At 42.7% G+C, this 19547-nt stretch overlaps 1 protein-coding gene and 1 pseudogene across 13 annotated transcripts in view; both read right to left on the bottom strand.

Moving 5' to 3' along the window:
* CNOT1 (CCR4-NOT transcription complex subunit 1) overlaps positions 1-19547 on the bottom strand; it is a 110164-nt gene that overhangs the window by 62093 nt on the left and 28524 nt on the right. For all 13 annotated transcript variants that reach the window (XM_055299288.2, XM_055299293.2, XM_055299295.2 and 10 more), the window contains 9 exons: positions 16545-16820; positions 5853-5960; positions 4826-4924; positions 4392-4460; positions 4248-4302; positions 3600-3803; positions 2592-2760; positions 309-435; positions 47-157 (listed from right to left, as the gene is read on the bottom strand). In XM_055299288.2, the coding sequence (XP_055155263.1) occupies positions 47-157; positions 309-435; positions 2592-2760; positions 3600-3803; positions 4248-4302; positions 4392-4460; positions 4826-4924; positions 5853-5960; positions 16545-16646 (1044 nt within the window). In that variant the 5' untranslated portion in view covers positions 16647-16820. The remainder of the gene's footprint in view (positions 1-46; positions 158-308; positions 436-2591; positions 2761-3599; positions 3804-4247; positions 4303-4391; positions 4461-4825; positions 4925-5852; positions 5961-16544; positions 16821-19547) is intronic.
* The window catches only part of LOC129493310 (transmembrane protein 254-like), a 214345-nt pseudogene continuing 207662 nt past the window's right edge, over positions 12865-19547 (bottom strand).

Below are 19547 nucleotides of genomic sequence, written 5' to 3'. Positions count from 1 at the left end.
ATCATCCAAATACCACAAATCAAAAACCATCATCACATATACTCACCAGTTCTTTAAGAACATCAATCAAGACTTCTACATTCCACGTGTGTGCCTGTGCTCCATCACTTTTATCTTTCCCATCACTCCAGATCCCACTGCCCGGAGCAGAAATACTCTGTAGAAGTAAAACTTGAATTAAACAAACCCAACTACTCCATGTGTTCACTTCTGGTCGATAGAACAATCAATCATACTGTAATTCAATAAAAAAAAATAAAGAGGACAGGACATTAACTCACTTGGTAAAATAGCTGAATTCAACACACCTGTAATGGAATGCCATCTGTTAATCCTGAATGAGTTCGAGCCATCATTCCCAAAACCCTTGCAACCTGGGCAGCTGTGACCTCCCGAACACCAAACTGCACAATTATATTGCGACATTCTTCAACACTGAAACAGAAATGTAACTTCAGAAAAATGCTACCAGCCTCAACACCAAGATTGAGAAATTCTGGCATTAAATGAACCTTCTTTGAAATCCTTAGTTTTACTAAATAAAACAGGCAGAGCAGTAAGTGTTATTTCTTGTTACATTTATACAGCTAGGAATGTAAAAACCATCTACTTCAGTAAGAAAATGGCAAAAGTCCTTATTCTAAGTAACTCAGGAATGGAAAACCAAATATAGTATGCTCTCACTTGTTAGATGGGAGATAAGCTATGAGGATGCAAAGGCCTAAGAATGATATAATGCAGTGGGCTCCCGAACCCCCGGCCATGGACTGTTATCTGTCTGTAGACTGTTAGAAACCATCCACACAGCAGGAGGTGAGCAAGCATTTCCGCTTGGGCTCCACTTCTTGTGGAGTACAAGAGTACTGGAGTACAATGGCACGATCTTGGCTCACTGCAACCTCCACTTCGCAGGTTCAAATCATCTTCCTGCCTCAGCCTCCCAAATAGCTGGGATTACAAGCATGCACCACCACGCCTGGCTAATTTTTGTTATTTTTAGTGGACACGGGGTTTCACCACATTGGCCAGGCTGATCTGAAACTCCTGGCCTCAAGAGAGCCACCTGTCTCGGCCTCCCAAAATGCTGGGATTACAGGCGTCAGCCACAATGCCCAGCCTGAAAATTTTTTCAAAAGGCAAACAATTTTTAAAAATCAGTGTTAAGAGCCGGGTGTGGTGGCTCACGCCTGTAATCCCAGCACTTTGGAAGGCTGAGGCGGGTGGATCACGAGGTCAGGAGATCAAGACCATCCTGGCTAACACAGTGAAACCCCATCTCTACTAAAAATACAAAAAATTATCTAGGCATGGTGGCGCTCACCTGTAGTCCCAGCTGCTCGGGAGGCTGAGGCAGGAAAACTACTTGAACCTGGGAGGTGGAGGTTGCAGTGAGCTAAGATTGTGCCACTGCACTCCAGCCCGGGTAACAGAGCAAGACTCCGTCTCAAAAAAAAAAAAAAAAATCAGTGGAAGAAAATAAGACTCATGAGTAATGCTCTCTTTCACAATAACAAAATTATCTTCAATCTTCTTTAAGATTTTAACATCCAAAGAGAGTTTTATTATTCTGATATGGACAAAGCCTTGAAAATCCATCCTAACTTGTTGTTGTTGTTGAGATGAACTCTCGCTCTGCTGCCCAGGCTGGAGTGCAGTGGCACGATCTTGGCTCACTGCAATCTCCACCTCCTTGGTTCAAGCGATTCTCCTGCCTCAGCCTCCTGAGTAGCTAGGATTACAGGCGTGTGCCACCACGCCCAGCTAATTTTTGTATTTTTAGTATAGATGGGGTCTTCGCCATGTTGGTCAGGCTGGTCTTGAACTCCTGACATCAGGTGATCCGCCCACCTCGGCCTCCCAAAGTGCTGGGATTACAGGTATAAGCCACCGTGCCCAGCCTGCATCCTAACTTTTCACTATGTGATTAACAAAAGTTATATGCCAGGCACAAGTACAACACTCACAAATGCACTATTTCAAACCTAAGTGAGAATGTGGTTTGTCTGAGAGTTTTTAAAACATAAGGATTTTTAAGTCAAAGCAAAGCACATTAATGCCCTTAATAATTTGCTTTTAGAAAAATATTAATAATCCAGTATATCACAGTCTTAAGTGCTACTAACAGTGTGAAACAATATCCTTTGGTGCCCTAAGCAAGTGAGAAAAATACGCAAGAGGCAGAAAAGGAAGGAAGCCACAGATGAAGGCAGAATGAAGAAATTAGAGAGGTGGGGGTCAGAGAGGAGAAAATTAGTCACATTAAGTGTAAAGCGATATAAGTTCCATGAACACTAACTTGCTTCAGTGCTCTCTCTTCCTTCCAAAAGCCAAAATATGCCTATCATGGCAACTAGCCTAGAAACCTCTGGCTCCTAATTTTGAGAAACTGGTGAGGGGAAGGAGATAAACATTTAACACCCAGGATGTTTACAGCTGTCACACACACTAGTTCGTGGAAGATTAAAATTTAGAAGCATGCCTCTTGAGAGGAAAAGATGATTAACTTTAAGGAATTTTAGAGACTTTTTTTAAAGAATTACATCATGTTTGGCACAAGAATAATCAGAAGCTTAACACATTTTACTACCAACCTTGCACAAAAGCCATAGCCTACTTCTTGCATGAAATCAGCCAACGAGCTCTCCATCATGGTTTTAGCTACCCCTCCGGAATCAGGCAGGATCCTGTCCATTAGAATGTCCCGTTTTTCAGGGTATAAAAGTGGTGCGAGCACCACGGGACAGCGTTCTTGGGGAAAATCTGAGGGAGGAAAAAGGTTACAACTGCTATACTAATTAAAAACAAACAATCCTCTTTTGCTCTATCCAAAATCCCCTCAAACCCAATTCTCTCACAAGTTCATATTCAAAGCCAAGCTTATTTCATTTTTTCCAGCCTACTAGACCAAGTTATGACTTTAACATCAATTCCAAAACTTGAATACTTTTATATCACAAAAAATGCTCATCAGTATACCTTTAACATTTGACATTGGGATTCCATCTACTGACCAATTCATGTCCTAAATATTACTTTAAATTTGCACAATAGGGCTATCACTTCCCATACAAAGAAAGCATCAAAAACAAACAATTAGAATATCAGTCTATTTATTTCACTGGCAAGTGGAAAGTTTCCCATTAGTGAGAATGTTAATGTACATTAAAATTAAACTATATAAACATTAGGAAGTAAATAAAAATAACCATGAGAATGAATGTTAATCCACTATCAGATTTGTTTTAAAAAGAATTCTTATCTTTCTCAAACATGAAAGCTCAGAGGCAACAAAGTAACTAGGATTTATCTTAACTTTACGATGCCAATATCCAAGGAGGTGAAGTGAGCACATCAAAAGTGACCGATTTTTAAGCTAAAAACAGCATGTAAGGCTATGTATGGTGTCATGCTCGCCTGATCTTCCCAAAGGGCTGGGATTATTGGCCTGAGCCACTGTGCCCAGCTGATGTTGTCTCTTTTTTAAAAAGAGAAAGAGGCAGAGGGAAGGGGAGGGGAGGGGAGGGGAAAAAAATGCTTTTGTGATGTGTCTGTGGTCATCCAAGAAAACCATCCACCGCAGGCTACAAAGACTACCTTACCTCTGCGCAGCGTCTTAAGAAAAGCGTCTATCTGTTCTTGTCCAACTCCAAAGGCTCCCTTCTGCCCAAAGAGGAGATGGGAGAGGAGGAGGTGTAGGACCTCTATTGCTATATCTTGGAAGCCACCTTCTTGATTTCCACTGACGTCTGCGTCAATGTAAGAACGCAGAAGATCTGGAAGCTTCTGTTTGATAAACTGGGCAGCTAGAAGTCAGGTAAACCAAAAACCACAAGTTATTTTTGCACCACAATGGGTTAAAAAGTCACATACCATCAAAATGCAGATAATCACCCTTCTCATTCACCAGTTCACCCATCTTAATGCTTTCTCTAGCTGACAGGTATAAAGAAACCAATGGCCAGGGACTGGCTGTGGGGAGGGGAAAACAGTTGTTGATGGGCATAGTTCTGTTTGGCAAGATAAAGTTCTAGAGAGATGTTACACAACCTGAATACAATCATCACTATGGAACTGTACACTTAAAATGGTTATGAGGGTAACATTTATATTACATGTTTTTCACCACAGATAAAGAGAAATTAATTTCAGATTATCTTATTCTCTAAGTCTAAATCACAGAGCCTCATGATTAAAAACCCATGTATTTTAAAGTCTCACTTTGTGATATTTTTGGAAAAGTAACTCACCGAAACCTCTAAGATCTGAGCTGGAAGAATTCAACAGGGCAAGGCCAAAAATTACCTGAAACAAGAAGGGTTAGATTAACCAAAGAGTCAAATGGCTGTTTTTAATTCTAATTTTGTCTACATCTCTTTTCATAAATCACTCACCTCTTGTACTTTGCTTAACTTGAGCACTTTACTCAGCTGGGCAAATAAGTGGGGAGCAGGCTTTAAACTCTGAAACAAACCAAATTTTAGTTTAAAATAAGAACTTGCTTTTTCAAGAAGTTTTTAACAACCTGTTTGCCCAAGGATGGCACTACATAGGAGTTGCTTAATTCTGTAGTGTTGCTAGAAACATTACACTATGTCCTAAAACTGTGAAATGACAAACTTAAGCGTTCACATGATCTGGTTTTAGTAAGATTCTATTTACTATTAAATGAACTGCCTTGATTTTGTTACAAACTACAAAAGACACCCCAAAATAACAACCTGAAATTTTTATATTAAGACATCACATTATGAGATCAAGGCTTAGGGCCTTTTTAGAAAGCCTAAGAAGAGATCACACTCTTGGTAAAGATAATAGTAATACCAACCTTCTGATAGTGCAATGGATTATCAATGGCATAGGACAGCGTCGAGATAAAATTTGGCTTTGTAATCAGCAACGCACACTCCTGAATCAGAAACTGAGTCTTTAAAAATAAAAAATGATTTTCATTAGCACTAATCGTCATCTAAGAACAAACAGAAGCTGAGGTACTCAGAACATTAAAATGTGATCTAACACTATATACTGTTATATATTATCAAAATCAGCTCTTTAAAAATCTCGCCAGGTGCGGTGGTTGACATCTGTAATCCCAGCACTTTGAGAGGCCAAGGCATGTGGATCACCTGAGGCCAGGAGTTCAAGACCTGACTGGCCAACATGGTAAAACCCTCTCTCTACTAAAAATACAAAAATTAGCCAGGCGTGGTGCCAGGCACCTATAATCTCAGCTACTTGGGAGGCTGAGGCAGGAGAATCACTTGAACCCAGGAGGCAGAGGTTGCAGTGAGCCACCACACTCCAGCCTGGGTGACGAGAGAGAGACTCCGTCTCAAAAACATCCAAGGTAAAAGGAACCAGGAAATAAAAAAAGATGTAAAGAAAGTTATAAAAACAGAGTTTTTTAAAAAAAAAAACTCATTACACTACTCAAAGTCTATTAGCAGCAAAACTTCCAGAAAATAAGAGCTCATTGATAAGATTACTGTTAAGAAACAGTATTATGACAAACTCTTGCCAGATGGGGAATAAAGCTAGAGATTCAATCCAGGACATGAGATCTCTTCTGCCTTACTAACTTTTCAGGCAGGGAACCCAACCCCCACATTCCTGCTTCCTTCAGGCAGGTCTGATCCCTACCTCTCTAAACCTGAACTAGGTAGCTGTTACGGTCTACAGCCAAGCAGAAGGGACGCACAGAAAAAAAAAGGAAAAATCTAACACCTTTTCACCATCCAGCTACAATTACTTCTGGATGCTATTTTGTATGTGTCATATGCTACATACACTATGCCCAAAATTCATTTAACAATTACAGCTAAGTGGACATGAACTTTGTAAGCCCCAAATACCTGATGGAAATCTTTGCCACTGCTTTTACCATCGCCACTGAAATCCACATGCGAAAATAGGCAGCGTAATAAATGCCTGTCTGCCTCAGGACCGTGCCGATTCACAATCTAAAATGACCAAAAATAACATGTTTAAGAGAAGATTAAAAAAAAAAAAAGGTAAGGTTTCAAAAATCAACCTACAAGGCAAAATTCCAATTTACATTAATTACTCATTTTTGAATTAAAGTTAAAGGAATTATTGATGGAAGTGCCCATAATTTATAACTCAATTTTTTTTAGAGAGGGTCCGTATTGCCCAGGCTGATCTCGAACTCCTGGACTCACAGCGTCTTCTTGCCTCACCCTTCTGAGTAGCTGGGATCGCAGGCATACACCACTGCTTCCAGCTGTAATTCCATATTATAAAAATGTTTCCTGGGCCAGGCGCGGTGGCTCACGCCTGTAATCCCAGCACTTTGAGAGGCTGAGGCGGATGGATCACCTGAGGTCAGGAGTTCAAGACCAGCCTGGTCAACATGGTGAAATCCTGTCTCTACTAAATATACAAAAATTAGCCAAGCATGGTGATGGGTGCCTGTAACCCCAGCTACTCGCAAGGCTGAGGCAGGAAATCACTTGAACCTGGGAAGCAGAGGTTGCAGTGAGCCGAGATCGTGCCATTGTGGTCCAGCCTGGCCAACGAGAGTGAAACGTTGTCTCAAAAAAAGAAAAAAAAAATGTTTCCTACAGTCAGTCACTGGCAGGAAGAAGAGAAGAAAAACTACAGTAATTTTACCGTGCAACTCTGTACTTTGCTCAACATCTACACCAAAAACACCACATAGCATTGATCAAATGTGTAACAGATTTTTTTTTAACGCAACAATTTTACGTAACTCAAATTCTCTGCTAACACAGCTGTAACGCTACATGGCACAGCCTTAAATGAAGCTGCCACAAGATCCGACTTCAGTGATTTAGACGCTGCCCTTGAGCTCAATTAGTTTCTTGCTCTTCCTCAAATTTACCCATGTTTGTTCCTATTTGTTATTCTTTCTAAATGAAAAACTCCAGATAGCTATACATGGTTTGTTCTTTCACTTCATTTAGGTTTCTACTCTAAGGCCACCTTATCAGTGAGGTCTTATTACCATTCCTAAAATAGAAATATGACCTGCCCCAGCATCACTCCTTATTCTGCTTTACTTTTTCTCCATAGCATTTACCACTACCTGCTAATTTGTTTATTGAAATTTTGTGTAGCTGTGTTCACTTCTGCACATCTAGTCCAGAAAATACTTGGGCACAGTATATGTGCAGAGTAATCACGTTTGCTAAGAGCCACATACTACCTACACATTGGGCTAGGTATTGCACTGAGCTTTCCTGGCTTAATCTTCAAAAACTGCTAAAATTTACCACCGTCTATCCCCACAGATAAGGGGTTGACATAGTTAAAACAGACTCCTTGAGCCTAAAATCCAAGACTATGAGCTGAAGAATCTGGATTTACAGTCCAACTTCAAAGCCTATGATCTTCCCACTGTATCATGATAATTACATGAAAGCTGGCTAAGTTCTTAGCTTATTTCAGTTTCCCTTCTCCTTATTCAGAAAATGTGGAAGTTAAGAAAGACCATCTCGGCCGGGCGCAGTGGCTCACGCCTGTAATCCCAGCACTTTGGGAGGCCAAGGAGGGCGGATCACGAGGTCAGGAGATTGAGACCATCCTGGTTAACACAGTGAAACCCCGTCTCTACTAAAAATACAAAAAAAAAAAAAAAAAAGACCACCTCTACCAAAAAATATAGCTAGGCACGGTGATATACACCTATAATTTCCAGCTACTTGAGAGGCTGATGTACGAGAATCGCTTGAACCCGGGAGGTGGAGGTTGCAGTGAGCAGAGATTGCACCACTGCACTCCAGCCTGGATGAGGGAGTGAGACTCTTGTCTCCAAAAAAAAAAAAAAAAAATAGAATAGAGTCTGGGTGCAGTGGCTTACATCTGTAATCTAAACACCTTGGGAGGCTGAGGCAGGAGGATCACATGAGCCCAGGAGTTCAAGGTTACAGTGAGCTATGATGGTACCACTGCACTACCACCTTTGGGGGACAAAGCAGCACCTTGTCTCAATAAAAAATAAAACAAAAAAGAACAGAATTAGTTATGATCCAATTAACCAGATCTCTCACCCTTGAAAAAATACAATAATCTGATTCAACCTACATTTGCTGAGTATATGCTACGTACCAGTCTAGGTGTAAACACAGCAGCAGAGGAGACTAATAGGTTCCAAATTCTCACAAAGTCAATTTTTATGGGAGAAGTACAGGCAAAGAATTTCTGACAACATTATCTGTTACAAAAAGAAAATAAAACAGAGCTTGCTAATATTGATGCAGGGGGTTACCTCAGAGAAGCCTTCTAAGGTGGGACCTGTGAGTTGAGACAACCATAGATACAGGTGAAGAAAGAACAATCCAGGGAGAAGGAAAAACCTAGAGTGCAAAAGCACAGAGACAGAAAAGAACTCTGAAGATCAGAAAAAAGGTCAGAGGGAATCAGGGGGCCAGATCATGGTTAACGAATACACTGACTTGTCTGAGACTGTGTTATCAACCTAACAAACAGAAGGCACATTTCATCTCACTGTCAATGGCCAAAGAATAAAAAAATTTCCAAGTTTTTGTTTCACTAGGCTCAGCAAAGATTTACTAAAATCCCGTTATCCTTACATTTGTTTCCGTAACTCTTAATTTTTTTCCCATGCAGATTATACAATAAAAACCTGGAATGAATATTTTTAAGAGGCAGAATATGTTTTCAAATTTAACTATGCGCCAGGCTCAGTGGCTCATGCCTGTAATCCCAGCAGTTTGTGGGGCTGAAGTGGGCGGATCACCTGAGGTCGGAAGTTCAAGACCAGCCTGACCAACATGGTGAAACCCCATCTCTACTAAAAATACAAAAATTAGCCGGACATGGCAGCGTGCTCCTGTAATCCCAGCTACTCAGGAGGCTGAGGTGGAGAATCGCTTGAACCCAGGAGGCGGAGGTTGGTAGTAAGCCAAGATTGCACCATTGCACTCCAGCCTGGGCGACAAGAGCAAAACTCCGTCTCAAAAAAAAAAAAAGTTAACTATGGGATACTCCATTATTTGTGTGGCACATAGGTTTGATACATTCTAAGTCTTAATCTTCCCTCATATGTCTTCTTTAGGTCAAATAGTGCCTACCATTCCATATGATTTTTTTTTCAACCATTCCATATAATTTTCTAAATCTCTGACATCATAGACTTATTTGCTAATGTCCCTCTTAATATGTGGCTCCTAGATCACAATGTTTTACTACAGCCATAAATCGAAACATTATAGAAATACTGCCAAAAGCCTTTGATATACTTAATTTTTCATATAGCCTAAGATTTTGCTACCAGATTGTAAGCTGTTTAACTTTAATACAATTTTTTAATTATTTTACTCGTCTCTCCTTCCCAACTGGTAGAATAGTTTCTATTTTAAGCAAAAACGTGTAGGGCTTAATTTTAGAAGATAAATATAATCTGACTTTAACATCTTTGTAACCCAAGATTTTGTTTGTAAAATAGTTTTAGAAGAAACAGTTGCTCCTGGTGAGGAGCAGACAGCATGGCAGCATAGAAGAAACATTCCATTCACAGCCATAAAATGTTTGTCTTTAAATACTGCAACACTGACTTAAAAAAAAAAAATCTTCCCTATTAACATGGTATCAAAAATACTGAGTGGCTGTAAAAGCAATTGTTAAATTAGAAAGTATTATATAAACAAGCTGGGTGTGGTGGAGCACAGCTATAGTCCTAATTACTGGGGAGGGTGAGGCAGGATGATCACTTGAGGCCAGGAGCTGGAGGTTGCAGTGTGCCATTAATGCGTCTGTGAACAGCCACTGCATTCCAGGCTGGTCAACACACCAAGACTCCATCTCACTAAAACAAACAAAGTAGTCCAGAGAGGTCCTTCTTACCATCTCTAAAAATGGGCCAAATTCAGATTTCTCTTTGAAACTGATAAATTCAGAAATTAAAATGTTTAGGACCGATAAATGCCCCAAAACATACAAATATACTCTGTTCAAGTGATGAATCTGCAACATCTATGAGCCATGAAAGAAAAAAGTTGTCCATTTAGAGACCCACATCAGCCCACAGAAATTGTAGAATGGTCAAGAGTACAGAGCTGAGGGAAGAATCAAGATCAAGATATCATTTAAATATCTGTGATTAACCATCTAGCCAAAGGAGTGTGCTGGAAAAGCAGAATGCAGAAGAGGAGGTGGCAACCATTACCAAACCTGAAAACAGAAAGGGGAGACTACCCCCAACATACTCCTCACCCTCAAGTATGCCCAAGATTGCTGATGTGAATAATTGGGTCAATTCAAAAGTAAAAACACAAAGAATCAGCATGGAACCTATTTTAAGAAACTGTAAAACAAAGAACAAAAACAAAACACAGGTTAAGAATACACATTTCAGCCAGGCGCGGTGGCTGATGCCTGTAATCCCAACACTTTGAGAGGCTGAGGAGGTCGGATCTCTTGAGGTTAGGATTTCGAGACCAGCCTGGCCAACATGGTGAAACCCAGGCCCTACTAAAAATACAAAATTGGCCGGGCGCAGTGGCTCACACCTGTAATCCCAGCACTTTGGGAGGCCAAGGCAGGTGGATCACCTGAGGTCGGGAGTTCGAGACCAGCCTGATCAACATGGAGAAACCTCGTCTCTACTAAAAATACAGTATTAGCTGGGCATAGTGGCACATGCCTGTAATCCCAGCTACTTGGGAGGCTGAGGCAGGAGAATTGCTTGAATCTGGGAGGCGGAGGTTGCAGTGAGCGGAGATCGTGCCATTGTACTTACTCCAACCTGGGCAACAAGAGCAAAACTCCGTCTCAAGGAAAAAAAAAACAAAAAAAAACAGCCCGGCATGGTAGCACATGCCTGTAGTCCTAATTACTCAGGAGGCTGAGGCAGAAGAACTGCTTTAGTCCAGGAGTTTGAGGAGATTATGATCTTGCCACTGCATTCCAACCTAGGCAACAGAGTGAGACTCTGTCTCAAAAAATAAATGAGGAAAAGTTAAATTAAACAAATGCTGATAGCAACCATATTCACAGTAGCCAAAGAAAGCAGAAACAAAACTAAATATCTATCAACTGATGATACAGATACACAAAATATGAAATATCTATATAGTGGAATATTATTTAGCCATAAAAAGGAATGAAGTACTGATACATGCTACAATACAGATGAATCTTACTTGAAAACATTATATTAAATGAAAAAAGGCAAGGCCGGGCATGGTGGCTCACGCCTATAATCCCAGCACTTTGGGAGGCCGAGGTGTGCAGATCACCTGAGGTCGGGAGTTCAAGACCAGCCTGACCAATATGGAGAAACCCTGTCTCTACTAAAAATACAAAATTAGCTGGGCGTGGTGGTGCAGGCCTGTAATCCTAGCTACTCGGGAGGCTAAGGCAGGAGAATCGCTTGAACCCGGGAGGCAGAGGTTGCAGTGAGTGGAGATCACGCCATTGCACTCCAGCCTGGGCAACAAGAGCAAAACTCCATCTCAAAACAAAAAAACAAAAACAATAAAAAGAAAGGCAGACACAGAATGCCACATACAGTATGATTCCATTAAATATGCAAATGCACCAAGGCAAAAATAGTGGTCACTAAGGGCTAGACAGAGAAGGAAAAGGAAAGTGACCGCAAATGAACCCAGGTATTTCTTCTGGAGGTAATGAAAATGTTCTGAAATTAGATAGTGGTTATGGTTGCACAACTTTGTGAATCTGAAAAACTACCAAATTACATATTTTAAAAAGGTGAATCTGGCCAGGCATGGGGGCTGTAATCCCAGAATTTTGGGAGGCTGAGGCGGGTAGATCACATGAGGCCAGAAGTTTGAGACCAACCTGGCCTACATGGTGAAACCCCACCTCTATTAAAAACAAAAATAAGCCAGATGTGGTGGTGCATGCCTGTAATCCCAGCTACTGGGGAGGGAGAGGCTTGGAAATCACTTGAACCCAGGAGGCGGGGATTGCAGTCAGCTGAGATTATGCCACTGCACTCCAGCCTGGGAAACAGACCAATACTGTCTCATTAAAAAAAAAAGAAAAAGAAAAAGAAAAAAAGGCTAGGCACAGTGGCTCACGCCTGTAATCCCAGCACTTTGAGAGGCTGAGGCAGGTGGATCAGGAGGGAAGGAGTTCAAGACCAGCCTGGCCAAGATGGTGAAACCGTCTCTACTAAAAATACAAAAAAATTACCCGGGCATGGTGGCAGGCACCTGTAATCTCAGCTACTCGGGAGGTTGAGGCGGAGAATTGCTTGAACCCGGGAGGCGGAGGTTACAGTGAGCCGAGATTGCACCACTGCACTCTAGCCTGGGTGACAGAACAAGGCTCCGTCAAAAAAAAAAAAGGTGAATTTTACAACCTGTGGATATTTCAAATTTTTTTAATGTGAAAAATAAAGGAACCAAAAAAGAAAAAAAAGAGGAACCAGACCAAAACAAGTCAGATCATATTTTATAATTTTAGAGAGACAAGTCACAGCATTTTATTCAAGTTAATCCATTTCACTCAATAATCTACCATATTGTTCCCCACACCACTATTACTGTCACTATTTCTCTTTGGAGATGACCAGGTTTTTAAAAATCTGGCTTGAATTTCCATAATGCCTAACTCTATGATCAAAAATATTTTTCCATCTCAAAAAAAAAAAAGAAAACTCCATCTAAAAAACAAAACAAAGAAATTCCTTACCAAAAAGCAACCCCTTAATCACAAGACAGATAGAAAAATTAGCCGGGCGTGGTGGCGGGTGCCTGTAGTCCCAGCTACTCGGAGAGGCTGAGGCAGGAGAATGGCGTGAACCCGGAAGGCGGAGCTTGCAGTGAGCCGAGATCGCGCCACTGCAAGAGCCTGGGTGACAGAGCAAGACTCCGTCTCAAAAAAAAAAAAAAAAAAAAAAAGAAAGATTAAGATATATTTGCATGAATTTATCTTCACTAGAAACAATTCATAGTCCACAACCATTCAGGGTTGTGTCTACTTGGGGACTTTATTTTGGGGAGGGGGTTCTCATAAATATTTGCTTAATAAAAATAACCTGCCCCACTGTATCATGGAAGGGAAATGAGGACTAGTCCCCAGAGAATAAGCAGGCTATCCTCCAGGGAAGGGGCCCTAATGACTCCTAGAGGTGACAGAGTCAGTGATCCTGCCTCTCTAACCCATCACCAGTAATAAAGTATAACCAAGTGAACGGGAGAGGCAGTAACTAGCCAGATAACCCATGGGCCAGAATTTCTAAAACAGGAATGCTTTTGTGTTTAAGTCAGAGCTGGAAAGATACTTTTGAAGAAAGTTTCGGAGAATAGAAAAGTGTGAAAAGGATAAAGGTTTTTCACCAGGGAATCCACAGAAGGGTATCAAAGGCAGTCTTGTGCTTTTCTTTTGGGATGAAGGTACCCCAAATGGGTTGTGCAATTTTCACATAAAAACTGGAATGATACTGAACAAGTGAAATTGAAATCAGTTTCCCTCCTTTGTTCAATAAACACTGACAGAGCACCTGTGTGCAAGGCAGTGGGACAAGTGCTGAAGGGAAAAGTAAAGCTGTCTAAGATGTGGCCCTGAGCTGAAGGAGCAATCTAGCAGTGCCATCAGACCCCTGCACACTACAGAGCATGGTGTCAGGGGCCAAATGGAGGGAAGGACCACTTCTGGCTGCAGCATCTGGGAAGGCACTCTGCAGTCCTTCCCTCTAGGTTCTCAGCATATGCTCCATGCCTGTGTGACTGCTCAGCCTGCCCTGTTCCGGACACTTGCTCATCTTATCTTTCTCTGTAGCATGAGAAATGTAAGTTTGAAAGGACAAAATTCTGCCTCACGGGTACCTAACAGAAGTGTGTGGAATTGATGTACCATGGAAGTGTCACTTTATCTTGTTCCAGGAAGGTAGAAAAAAAAATTGGGAAAAGACAGGTAAACAGTGGTGGTGAGGGCAAGGTGTTTTCATCAGAAGGTGGGGGCAACAGTATACATACTAAAAAGTCAATTTACGGCTGGGCGCAGTGGCTCACGCCTGTAATCCCAGCACTTTGGGAGGCCAAGGCAGGCGGATCACGAGGTCAGGAGATCGAGACCATCCTGGCTAACACGGTGAAACCCTGTCTCTACTAAAAATACAAAAAAATTAGCCAGGTGTGGTGGCAGGCGACTGTAGTCCCAGCTACTCGGGAGGCTGAGGCAGGAGAATGGCGTGAACCTGGGAGGCGGAGCTTGCAGTGAGCCAAGATCACGCCACTGCACTCTAGCCTGGGTGACAAAGTGAGACTCCACCTCAAAAAAAAAAGTCAATTTAATATGTGGCTTACCCCAGAGGACACAAGGGTCCTGATAGTCAAGGACCATAAGAAGGTAGCTGGAAGTCCTCTTGCCAAATAGGACTGAACAGCTAAAATCTATTTCTTTTTTAACAACTGGTCTATTCAAGCTCAACCAGGGCATTTAAAAAGAAAAAGAAAAAAAAGGACTAACTAGCTTAAATAGCTTTCAAGGACAATTTCTACAAAGTAGAAAGATCAGCCAGGTGTGATGGCTCACGCCTGTAATCACAGCACTTTGGGAAGCCGCGGCAGGCACATGGCCTGAGGTCAGGAGTTCAAGACCAGCGTGGCCAATGTGGTGAAACTCCGTCTCTACTAAAAATACAAAAAATTAGCTGGGCGTGGTGGTGGAAGCCTGTAATCCCAGCTACTTGGGAGGCTGAGATAGGAAGATTGCTTGAACCCAGGAAAAGGAGGTTGCAGTGAGCTGAGAACGCGCCACTGTACGCCAGCCCGAGCGACAGAGTGAAACTCTGTCTCAAAAAAAAAAAAAAAAAAAAAAAAAAGTAGGAAGATCACTGAATAAACACTGCACCACCCTCCCCAACACACAAAAAAGGTTGAGAATGAATGTAAAAGTGTAAAGAAAACTTTCAGCTATCTTTAGGTTTGTGTCTGGCACTTTGATCTGTAAGCAATCAACATGGAGAGATGCTATCCCAAAGAGGAAAGTCTGTAGGAACCATACAAGGACTCTCCCACATGACTCAGCCAGGCAAGCCAATACCCACTGCACAGGAGGGTGTGATGGTGGCCCACCAAGTACTGAGTGAAGGAGTCCAGGGGCCCAAGGCTCTGATAAAGGATACTCCAAGGCCAAAAGACAACCCATGTGAAGCAGTCCAGCCCCAGGACCGTGACCAGCAAGGGCAAGGGTCTGGCTGGACAGAAGTAGGTGGCAGCTGCACTGCTGGCTTCTGACTTCACTATCATGAAAAACCCAGACATGAAGTTGGTTGGGGAGCCATCCCCAACCCTGTTTAAGAAAAGCCTGGGAGCTAGGCGCGAGAGCTCACGCCTATAATCCCAGCACCTTGGGAGGCCAAGGCAGGCAGATCACCTGAGGTCAGGAGTTCAAGACCAGCCTGGCCAACATAGTGAAACCCCAACTCTACTAAAAATAAAAAAATTTGCCGGGCACGGTGGCTCACACCTGTAATCCTAGCACTTTGGGAGGCCGAGGCAGGCAGATCACCTGAGGTAAGGAGTTCAAGACCAGCCTGGCCAACATGGTAAAACCTCATCTCTACTAAAATACAAAAAGTAGCCCAGCATGATGGTGTGTGCCTATAATCCCAGCTACTCGGAAGGTTAAGACAGGAGAATCGCTTGAACCTGGGAGATGGTGGTTGCAGTGAGCTGAGATTGTGCCACTGCACTCCAGCCTGGGCGGCTGAGCAAGACTCCGTCACAAAAAAAAAAAAAAAATTAGCTGGGCGTGGTGGTGGGCGCCTGTAGTCCCAGCTACTTGGGAGGCTGAGGCACGAGAATTGCTTGAACCCAGGAGAAAGAGGTTGCAGTGGGCCGAGATCGCATCACTGCACTCCAGCCTGAGCGATAGAGCTCAGGCTCCTCCGGAAGGCGGAGGTTGCGGTAAGACAAAATTGCACCACTGCACACTAGCCTGGGCAACTCTGTCTCAAAAAAAAAAAAAAAAAAACAAGAAAGGAAAATCCTAGCTAGCAGGTTTCTCAGGGCCCTGAGCACCAGCCCAAAGCCAGGTCAGACCTATTTTATAATTTCCACGGAAAATAAAAAGCTGTGAAAAATCTTTTTTAAAAAAAGATTGGGCTGGGCGTGGTGGCTCACGCCTGTAATCCCAGAACTTTTCAAGGCCAAGGCAGATCACTTGAGGTTGGGAGTTCGAGAGCAGGCTGACCAACATGGTGAAACCCCATTTTTAGTAGTCTCTACTAAAAATACAGCCAGGCATGGTGGCACATGCCTGTAATCCCACCTACTCGGGAGGCTAAGGCAGGTGAACTGCTTGAAACCGGGAGGCAGAGGATGCAGTGAGCCGAGATCATGCCACTGCACTCCAGCCTGGGCGACAGAGTAAGACTGTCTCAAAAAAAAAAAAAAAAAAAAGATTGGGCTAAGAGCTCTTTTACAGATGATGATGACAGACATCACTTGAAATAAAGTGCAAAAGTTAGTTACCTTTCATGCAACATGCCCACATAAATGTGTGGTTTTCTTTCCACTGTCTACTCATTCCTTTAATGGCACTTGTTTTCTGGCTAGTTTACTTACATGCTGTATTTCCTGCTGGCTGGCTCGGTAATTTTTCTTGGTTAAATTGTCCACCAGGTAGCTGATTTGAGACAAGGCCAGCGAGAGCGAGTCAAGATTCATTGCTGGTTGGGGCGGAAGCAGGCGGCCGAGCCCGGCGCAAAATCACCATTATTCCCCTTTAGTCACCTCAGAGGCAGGTTAATGCTTTCTTTGTAATTAGGCTGTATCTGGTATCTGTATAATATCTTCAGTTCTTCTTTACCAGGGGTCTTACTCTGTCCTGATACATGGCACCTGTAAAAAAAAAAAAAAAAAAACACACACACAAATCCAGATTTTTAAATTAAAGGAAAAAGGAGGCTGATCCAAGTGCAGTGGTGTTTACAACTAACTGATCACAACTAGTTGCAGATTAATAATTAGAAGAGAATAGGGTTAAACTACCATCATCTCTGTGTTAGTACCTAAAATGTTACTAAGGACTTTAAAAAGATAGTAAGGTAGCTCAACCACTGTTGATAAGAGATGCCAAGTTTCTCAATTAGGCAGGGCAAGTATAAAAAGAAAATACGTGGCTGGGCATGATGGCTCACGACTGTAACCCCAGCACTTTGTGAGGCCGAGGCAGGCAGATCACAAGGGCAGGAGTTCGAGACCAGCCCGGCCAACATGGTGAAACCCGTCTCTACTGAAAATACAAAAATTAGCCAGGCATGGTGGCGCATGCCTGTAATCCCAGCTACCCAGGAGGCTGAGGCAGGAGGACTGCTTGAACCTAGGAGGCAGAGGGTGCAGTCAGCTGAGATCGCACCATTGCACTCCAGCTCTGGGCAACAGGGCAAGACTCCATCTTGGGGGAAAAAAAATATGCCTGTAATCCCAGCACTTTGGGAGGCCAAGACGGGTGGATTGTCTGAGATCAGGAGTTCATGACCAGTCTGGCCAACATGGCGAAACCCTGTCTCTACTAAGAATACAAAAAAAGTTGGCCAGGCATGGTGGCGAGCGCCTATAATCCTAACTACTCGGGAGGCTGAGGCAGGGGAATTGCTTGAACCAGGGAGGTGGAGGTTGCGGTGAGCCAAGATCATGCCACTGCACTCCAGCCTGAGTGAGAAAGCGGTACTCCGTCTCAAAAAAAGAAAATACTCAACCAAAGAGTTTCATTTTAGTAAGACAACTTGTAACACTTGAGATTTCTATTTTACCTATTTCAAAATAATTTCTACTATACCCTTTGGAAGCAGCAAGTGGAAACTTACTTAAAATTAAGGTTTGTGGAAGGAACATTCACCTCTCATTTTCAGACTCTCTTTCCATGGTATCTGCGACCTATTTATAAGACCCTATGTATTCACTTTATTCTTTATGTTACTGCTTCAGAATCAGGTAGTTTGGTCTTATACCTTGGGATGTATGTTTTAGGTATTTGAATGGCTGTACAAGTAAGGACTTCAGAAGCCAAATTGCTTCCTGCATTGTTGAAACCGTTCCCTGGGAGAATTCAGAAAGGGAAGCCCAAAGCAGCAGTACAGCTAAAATGACAGGATGATTGTCAGTTTAACTCCAACCACCTGCTGAAAACTATTCCGTATAAAAAAGACAAATGTGGCTGTGCAGTGGCTCATGCCAAAGTGTTGTAATCCCAACATTTTGGGAGGCTGAGGTGGGAGATGGGAGGACTGCTTGAGGCCAGGAGTCTGAGAAAAGCCTGAGCAACATAGTGAGATCCCATCTCTATTTGTTGTTGTTGTTGTTTTTGAGACAGTTTTGCTCTTATTGCCGAGGCTGGAGTTTAATGGCACGGTCTCAGCTCACTACAACCTCAGCCACCTGGGTTCAACTGATCCTCCTGTCTCAGCCTCCCAAGTAGCTGGAATTACAGGCAACAGCCACCATGCCCAGCTAATCTGTTGTATTTTTAGTAAAGAAGGGGTTTCGCCATGTTGGCCAGGCTGGTCTTGAACTCCTGATCTCAGGTGATCCACCTGCTTCGGCCTTCCAAAATGCTGGGATTACAAGCATGAGCCATGGAGCCCGCATCCTGGCTCGTTTTTGTATTTTTAGTAGAGACAGGGTTTCGCCATGATGGCCAGGCTGGTCTCTTAACTCCGACCTTGTGATCTGCCTGCCTCGGCCTCCCAAAGTGCTGGGATTATAGGCGTGAGCCACTGCGTCCAGCCACAACACCCATTTTTTAAGGAATTCACCAAGAACCACTGAAACACAAAAATCTCTGAAGGAAAGGAGCTGAGCTTATCCACAGCTTCATGTTCTGAAGTCCACTTGTAATTTCATTACAATCAAAACTCACCATGTAAGATGCAAGAAACTCACGAAGATTAAAACCCCTTTAAAAGGCCATTTAAAACCTTTATCTCTAACAGTTTCTTAATATATAAAGGTTACGGCCGGGCGCGGTGGCTCACGCTTGTAATCCCAGCACTTTGGGAGGCCGAGGCGGGCGGATCACGAGGTCAGAAGATTGAGACCACGGTGAAACCCCGTCTCTACTAAAAATACAAAAAATTAGCCGGGCATAGTGACAGGCGCCTGTAGTCCCAGCTACTCGGAGAGGCTGAGGCAGGAGAATGGCATGAACCCGGGAGGCGGAGCTTGCAGCGAGCCGAGATCACGCCACTGCACTCCAGCCTGGGTGACAGAGCGAGACTCCGCCTCAAAAAAAAAAAAAAAAAAAAAAAAAAAAATATATATATATATATATATATATATATATATACATATAAAGGTTACATAGTTTTATCAAGACAAAGCAAAGTTAACAGTTTCTTAATGCATAAAGGATACATAGTTTTATCTCGACAAATCAAAGGTTCTACATATGTTACTGTTCTATACCCACCTTAAAAAAAAAAAAAAAAAAAAGCCTGTGCACGATGGCCAACACCTGTAATCCCAGCACTTTGGGAGGCTGAGGCAGGAGGATCGCTTGAACCCAGGAGTTTGAGACCACCTGGGCAATGTGGTGAGACCCTGTCTATTAAAAAAAAAAAAAAAGTA

The sequence above is a fragment of the Symphalangus syndactylus genome, chromosome 11 (assembly GCF_028878055.3).
Source record: "Symphalangus syndactylus isolate Jambi chromosome 11, NHGRI_mSymSyn1-v2.1_pri, whole genome shotgun sequence".
NCBI classification, from domain to species: domain Eukaryota; kingdom Metazoa; phylum Chordata; class Mammalia; order Primates; family Hylobatidae; genus Symphalangus; species Symphalangus syndactylus.
Note: the sequence above shows the minus strand (reverse complement) of the source record. Positions and strands in the feature narration are given on the sequence as shown.